The sequence below is a fragment of the Protopterus annectens genome, chromosome 1.part2, assembly GCF_019279795.1.
Source record: "Protopterus annectens isolate FY-2018-M chromosome 1.part2, PAN1.0, whole genome shotgun sequence".
Lineage (NCBI taxonomy): Eukaryota > Metazoa > Chordata > Ceratodontiformes > Protopteridae > Protopterus > Protopterus annectens.
In genome coordinates this window covers 637,768,651-637,777,097 of record NC_056727.1, presented here as the reverse complement: position 1 = coordinate 637,777,097, position 8,447 = coordinate 637,768,651, and the positions used below count along the sequence as shown (strand labels likewise).

At 38.3% G+C, this 8,447-nt stretch overlaps 1 protein-coding gene across 1 annotated transcript in view; it reads left to right on the top strand.

Moving 5' to 3' along the window:
• The first annotated feature begins 3,349 nt into the window (after positions 1–3,349).
• CNST (consortin, connexin sorting protein) overlaps positions 3,350–8,447 on the top strand; it is a 318,963-nt gene continuing 313,865 nt past the window's right edge. Inside the window, exon 1 of the mRNA XM_044058103.1 lies at positions 3,350–4,371. Coding sequence (XP_043914038.1) covers positions 4,114–4,371 — 258 coding nt within the window. The 5' untranslated portion in view covers positions 3,350–4,113. The remainder of the gene's footprint in view (positions 4,372–8,447) is intronic.

Genomic DNA, 8,447 nt, shown 5'->3' with positions numbered 1-8,447 from the left:
TGAAGCTTAAACAAGAGCAAACCTGTGCAAAGGCGAGCTTTTAAACCAGAAAGTTGAAAGGGATGAAAAACCTCCCAAACAGCCAATAAACTACAATTTCTTGGCCAGAAACCACTCCTCTTTTGGTAGATAGGCTACCTAGTGCTTACCACTCCCACTGATAAACAAGAAGGCTTCCCTCCAACACAGAAAGGCTTTAGGGTTGAAACCAATCCATTTTTTCCAGACTATCCAGAAACCAAATAGATTCTCCGGTAGTCTGGAAAACACTCTACAAACTCCAGTATTCTGTTTCAAAAAAGGAAACAGACTATTGGAGCTTGTTAAATTGGCTGATTTACTATGCTTTTTTTTTACAGAAAAGCATAGTAAATCAGCTGAAAGAAGGCATCAGGAATGGGAAAAGGAGGCGTTCCTGCTCACTGATGTCACCATGACATCACAAAATGTCTGGAACATGGGCAGGGATTGGGTGGGGTTACGGGTGATGCAAGGGGTGTGGCCTTACTCTGGTTTTAGCCACAATGAAAGGTGGTAACCATAAAAGGCCTGGGGGGGCTCAGAAGCTTACAAACAGTCCTGGATACAGCAAATCTGTATCGGGACTAAACTAGTTACAGGAAAGGTGGGAAATAAGCACAAACGAGGACTTTTAAACCAGAAAGTTGAAAGGGATGGAAAAACTGCCCAAATGGCCAATAAACTACAACTTCTGGGCCAGAAACCACTCCTCTTGTGGTAGACAGGCTACTTAGTGCTTACAATTCCCAGTGAAAAGCTGGATGGCTTCCCTCCCACACAGAAAGGCTTGGGGGGGGGGGGTCAGAAGCTTACAAACAGTCCTGGATACAGCAAATCTGTATCTGAATTAGACTAGTTATAGGAAAGATGGGAAACAAGCTTAGAATGTTTTTTGTTTGTTTTCTTACAGAAAAGCAGCTAAAACAGAAGAAAAAACAATTCAAATGCACTGCAAGCTAGCACACTTGAGTGTGTAGCAATATTAAAGCAAATGCAGTTTAAATAACTCATATTCATTTTGACAACTTTTTCCGCAAAAGTAAAAAAGTGATGCATCACATTTAAAAGAAATTAAAAGTCACATGACAGTCATTCAAAACAATTTCTCCTAACTTTAAATTAGAATTTTACAGAAAAAAGTCAACTTTCTGGCATAAAAACTAATGTGTGTTTTCCCCAAAGGGAACGTATCTGCCCAGCACTAAAACAGCATTAGCCAAGCATTGACACTGGAAAGCCTGCAGAAGAGTGCTCTTCAGTGACAGGGAAGCTCTGAGGAGCTTGGCACCCAACCCTGATATTTTAATCAGCTCAGCCTGAGATGACTACCAGTTTGGGTGTATGTAAGGTGCCTAGAAGCTTTGTAAGCTGGTCGGCTGTTAGATCTTTAGCAGGATATAACCTATATAGCTAAGGCTACCTCAGACATGATACATATGATGAACATTCAAATGTACTGAAGAGCAATGCAAGGTATGCAGAATTATCCCATGCCAAAGAGAGACATGTTACAGTCTGTAACAGAAGCTAGGGCAGTAAATATGCTAAAATTGTTTTCTTATAAACTCACACTGGTGTGCTAATAGATGTCCCTGCTTTGATGGATAATTGACATTAGCTGGTCAATAGTTGTTCCCCATTATATTTTGATGGTTATAGTTATTTTTTGTTGAAAAAGAGGCAAGGAAGCATATGTTGCCAAACCTGCCCTGCTACAGCAGTTGTCTCTAAATTCACCTAGCAGAGAACTATTTTTTTCTTTTCTTTTTTTTTCAAATTGTAATGTAAATCAGGCTGATAAATCCAGAATCAGGGCAAAACTGCATCAAAATAAAACCTTAGTTTGACTTAGGAACCACAAGATGAATTGCATTCACAATGTTAAGAAAATAATCTTTCATTCTGTAAGAGAACTTCCTCATATACTAAAAGTTAGATACAATGTCACATACAAGTTTAAATAATAGTCATATAACAAGGACAGACAAGCATTAATTTGCAGCAATAATGTAAAGTAATACACAAATAAATGTTCCCTCTCATGGTGTTAGAGTAGGAATTTGATATTCTTTTAAATAGCCTCTTATACCATGCTATGGTAAGCTTAGAGCTAATCATATTAGAGACAGAGTGCAAGAGATCTCTCCCCCTATTAGGGTCACACATAAAATAAATGATTTCTGGTTCTGGTTGTTTTGGTAGCGGAGCTTTCCTGCTATCAGTCTTTTGAGCATAAACTTATTTTGAGTATAGAATTAAATCAAGAGGTATACAGATGGCTCTGTTAAAATTGTTTCTTTATTCCTAGTATTTTAATATGATTTACAACAATGCAAAATTTGCAAAAGGGAAATATAATATCCTAAAATGACATTTAAAAAAACACGAGCTGAGAGTATGGTGGAGTGAAAGAGAATTTTCTAGATAATAAAAAGAGAAAATGAAAGCAGCAACATAACAAGGGTCATATCCAAGGTGACAATTAACCATCCCGTGCTCGCCACCAACCATGTATAAAACAAAATGCTTAACATTTGGGAATGTTGTACTGGTGGGGTATGTAACAACAGTCTCACAGACATCCTTTGAAAAAGAAAGAGGTTAAAGGATACCCAGGAGCAACCCGACCAACAAACTAATATTAATTAAGGAAATAAGTGAACCTATGAAAAGACACTTTACATCATCTTTAGGGCGGTGCACCTGCTTACTTGCTCTGTATCTATTTACAAAATGTATTTAATATATTTCATCTTTCACTTTACTCTTTGGTACTGATAACCCTCTGTTTATCTAGTCTAGCTTTGATATACTGTCTACTGTAATGTACTATTCTGCAGTGTTTACAATACTGTATTTATCTATTCTAATTAACCAAGTGTATATCTGCTACTATGGCATTTATCATAATGCTTCTTGCCCAGGTTGAGGCTAATCTTGGATCAGTCTATATTTACCCACTTAACAAATGAATACAATAACAAGAATTCACCTGTCATTCTACTTTGTTTCATTATACGGAACTTTTCTAGTTCAGTGTAGTACTAGTCTTACGTGCTGATCTGTATTTGTAGAAGTAACATTATCATTTCTGGGGCTCTGTTAGCTAAAAGGGAGTTCTAAGCAAAACATTAAATGCACAGAAGGAAAATAATGATTTTACACAATTGCTGTGACCTTTTTATGCAGTACGTTTTGTAGTTTGTTTCCTCAGAACATGCACATCTGTTATTGAGTAAAACAAATGTCTTATACTGTATACGACAGAAAAAAATATCAGATGGTTTCTGCGTGCGTGTGTGTGTGTGTGTGTGTGTGTGTGTGTGTGTGTGTGTGTGTGTGTGTATAAGGTATGTTATTTTAAGAGACAAAACAGGCAGCGTCACATGAATAGGTAGGAGGAACAGTCAAGTCTGAGCCTGCTAGGTTATTTTCAGCACAGTCATTAGTACTGATTTCATCTGAAGCCAGACACTTAGGTTAACATGCAAGGGTGCAATTTTCTTACTTTGTTACAGGCAACAAAGTAGGAAATGGGACACAGCCAAAAGACAAGAGTTGTCCTGAGCAATAGGTGATATCACAGGATTTGCTTCATATACCTGTGATTACTTACACAGAGCTGGCAGGGACTGCATTTCACTAGACGAAGAAAGCAAAGACAACCTGTACAATGCTGAATCATCTCAAGAGGCATGCACACAGTCCATAGGGGCAAAGAGCAGGCTTTGCTTTGATTGCACCATTCTTGGAAAGGATAAAAGAGGAAACTGCTCAGCTAATTCTAAAGGTATCAATGCCATGCTAATGTGCTCACAGCAGCATGAACCTCTGAGGAAGGGAAGGAGTTTTCAGATCAGGTACTACTGCCACACTTGTTATTGAAATCTATAAGTATCACAAGTGTTTCAGCATACTGGGCATGATTTCAAGAAAATTTTAAGCATCCTGATGGCTCTGAAAGAAGACAGATTATTTCAGATAAATGAATAATTCTGTTTTAGAACTGCAGCATCCAGCTGTGGACTTTAAAAATGCAGAAACACGGTAGGATACAAACGGGTCGGCTTACCAGTGAATTATAAGACTGAAATGGTGCCCGAGAAATGTGAAAGAGGAGTTCAGAGGGTTACTGGCAATGCAGAGATTACAGAGAGTCTTCCTGATATGGAATTAAGTGACAGCTTTGATGAGATGCCTCGGCAGAATTTCTGCAACCATGACTCGTTCGTTGAAGTTAGTCATGATGACTTGAAACAGCAAGTGTTTTACAAAATCGCTGATGCCATGACATTTGGAGACAGTATTCATTCACTGGATGACCCTGTAAAAAACATACAGATAGAAGAGGTAAGAAAGAGAACAAAAAGTGATTTTTTTTGAAAGTAAGTTAACAAAGCAAAGCAGCCTTGACAAATACTTAACTATAACTATGCAGAAATCCAGATTCAGATTTCATAGAACAGCCACGAGACACAGCTTTCTATATTTGTCATAAATCAGATGCCTTTTTTATATTTAGCTATGTTCTATAACTGTTCATCTAACTAAACACTTATGTTAGCAACTCCCCCATGGAGTCTGCTTATGAGAGAACTAGGGGAAAAAGGACTACTCACTACATCTCTCAGGAATAATAATATTTTTTACTAAGAGTTAAGGTAACTTTTTTCTTTTCTGCAGTGCCATTGTAGTACCATTATTTTTCAGAGCTATGCAGTTTACCATAATTTGCTACAGTGAGTACTGATAAGCAGGCGCCTCCTACAAATTTTGAGATAAGAACAAAAACTGTTTGTGACTCGTGAGACTCCAGATACATACCTCTCCAGAAAGACCTGAAGAAAACCCTCAAATCTGGATGCTACAATCTTTTGGTGCTCATTCTTCCCAGAATGCAGCAGTGTGGCTGCTACTCTGTGCATCAATGGTCCAACACTTCAATGAGCATAGACTGCTTGAAAGATCAGTAATACAGGAAGTGGAACCATTCCTCCAGATAGTGTCCACTTTCAGTGCAGTGTCCTGGTTTCATCCATGTTTAGAAATGGCACCATGGCAAGTAGAAGTTGTCTATATTTGGGATTCCTGGCGTCCTTAATTTTGCTGCATCAGCTTTATTACAGGCTCTTCTGTTGTGCATTCATCATGGTATATTTCAGGAAACTAATATCAGTACCTGCAGAATTAGCCTTATCAGATGACAGCTTTTAGTGTCTTAGTGTACCCATTGGCATGTACATGCTAGTACACAGTATAGACGCTGCCTTCTTACCAGTCCTAAATGACCAGATATGTGAAGCAGATAGTGACACAGATATCCAAACCATACCTGGAGCAGGAGAAAGTTGGGATACAGCACTGCACTATGTTAACAGATAGTTGATCATCCTCCTAAATGCTGTATCATACCTGGGTATTAGGAGAACACTGACAGCAAACAGGAAATACCAAACTGATTAAAATAATTAAAAAAAAATTGCAGAAGTTGATGTACGTCTCACATATCTACTATCACATACACACACACACACACACACACACACACACACACACATACAAACACACAGAAACACTCACAGTACACACATACAGACACACACATACACACACACACACACACACACAGTCGCACACATACAGACACATAACACATCACACACACAAACATACACACACACACACACACACACACACACACACACACACAAAAACACACACACACACATACACACACGCATGCACACATGCGCGCGCGCACACACACACACACACACACACACACACACACACACACACACACACACACACCACACTTGCCTTTAATGCAGAAGGCTGTGGGTTCTATTCCCACACCAGGTAGATCAATTGCTAACAATATAGTGCAGCATGGAGTGGGTGTCACTCCTGACTGAGTCATCCTTTGGATAGGACATTAAATTGAAGTTCCACCTGCTTGTGTTGATCGTAGCTCAGGTGGATGCTAAACATCCCATGGCACCTATTAAAAAGATTAATAGAAGTTCCCTGATGCCCTGGCCAAATTTACCCTTGTAGTATAAATACCACCTTTGATCCCCCATTAAAAGAGGCTACTAACCCAGTCAACAAAGAATAAATACAAATAAATAAATATGGATAAACAGTACATTGGTTTATGTGTTTGGCAGTGTTAATTGCTACATTATACTGGCTGAATGTCTCCATCATTTTCAAATGGGGTGGTTAATTGTGAAGTATAATTCTATATACTAGAGTTAATTCTTTCAAATGATGTGCCATGTGTTTTACTTAGTTTATGCACTGCTCTTTGATAATGAAATCAAACACACTGAATCATAACAGAATCTTTCATCAATAGCTTCTTGACAAGTTGTTCTTATACTGAATGTTTTAATAATGTGGTACCCATTGCACTGTATATTGCTGTTGTAAACTGTGCACAGTTTGGTATCAGTTCATTATGCCTTTCCTTAATCACTGTTTGAAAAAATTGTAGATTTGTTTTTCTGAGATAAAATTAATAAATGTTAAATCTGTTGCCAGCTTACATTTGTAGCTATTGAAAGGTGCAAGCTGCTATATGTAACAGTGTGTACTTACACAAGTGCTTGCATGTTTGTTTGTGTGTGTGTGTGTGTGTGTGTGTGTGTGTGAGATGTTTATTGTTATAGCATGTGCACTTACAGACATGCTTGCATATGTTTGTGTGTATGTGTGACATTTATTATTACAGCACAAACTGTTGGCTTGTAGGTCCACATATGTTGCAGGCAGTCGCACTGTATCAGTGTCACAGCTTTGTACATGACACGCTTAAGTGATTGTGAAGTATTCATGCTCATCTTGTCATTGCAATGCTGTTCTTCTAGCTCTCACACCCTTCATCATTTTGACGTATATGCATCACCCTCACAGTCAGCCCACAAGTCTCTATTCTCTCTTAATGGGAAATGGTATAAAGTTTTTATGGAGTAGTTATACAGTTATGCAACCACATACCACAGATAATGGCATATCATTCTCCATTACTCACTTTATCCCATTCTGGTCCATGGGAAGGTCAGACTAATCTGGCAAGTGCATCAGTGCATAAAAATATATTTAGAAAGGACATTAAAAAGTTAATTAGAGGAATTGTGGTATGTAAGAGTACTAACTGTCACATAATGTTGCTTTTGAGAGATTTTATGTTACTATTGTTTGTGTGTTTTTTATTTATTTATTTATTTTTATGGCCGTCTAGGTAGGCTGGTCCAAAGGCCTTTTCAACTATGAGCCAGGCCACAAGGCACACATGATCATTACTATGCTTACATGCAGTTTATTTATTTATTAACTGGGACAGACCACTGATTCAAATGGGCCTTGTTCAGGTACAGTCTGGGACCATGGTTTGGTTAAATGACTTGCTCAGAATCATATAGTAGGCAAATGGAGGTTGAGTAAATCAAGCCCTGGACTGCAGGAAGCACAACATATAACTTTAATCCTCCGCACAAACTGTCAGACAGTTTACAGTTTGTAAATGCAATAATTTTCAAAGGAGACAGTGAACAGAAGTGAGACAAATTAACTACACAAATTGTTCTAAAAGAGAGCAACTGCAACGTCTGACTACACAGTTTGCAACCCATAATAATCAGCCACAATCTTACTGTTACTGATGGGGTTAATTTGTATATTGACTTTATAGATGCTTTTCAACTGCGGCGGTGGTGCTGCGGCAGCGTTGTCGCCTCACAGTAAGACGTTGTCCTGTTCGATTCTTAGCTAGAGCGTCTTCTGTGTGGAGTCATGCGTGAATGGGCATACCTTCGTTGAATGTTGTGCGTCAGGGCCGGCAACTCGGCATGTAAAAATCTACTGCCAATCATTAGCGGACCAGAGTTCTGCTGTGGCGACCCCTAACTGGGAAAAGACGAAAGACAAAACAATTTTATAGATGCTTTAGCTGCCGGATATTGCCAGTTATGATGCTAAACTGCTTTGTTACAGTAAGGCAAAATACTGATTGAATGTTATAGGAGCAATAAGCATTATAATATTAACGGAGGCTACTGTAGCTGATGTCTGTGTCATCTATACTAAAAAAATACAAAGTATCACTGTCATTACACCCACAACCTTTACACTATCCACATTCAGTAAATGTGAGTGCACGTGTGTGTGTGTGTGTGTGTGTGTGTGTGTGTGTGTGTGTGTGTGTGTGTGTGTGTGTGTGTGTGTGTGTGTGTGTGTGTGTGTGTGTGTGTGTGTGTGTGTGTGTGTGTGCGTGTGTGCTGTATCTATCTATGTATATAAATATATATATATATATATATATATATATATATATATATATATATTTATATATTATGTTGTGTATGTGTGGTTGTCGTGTGCTCTGTATATATATATATATATATATATATATATATATATAT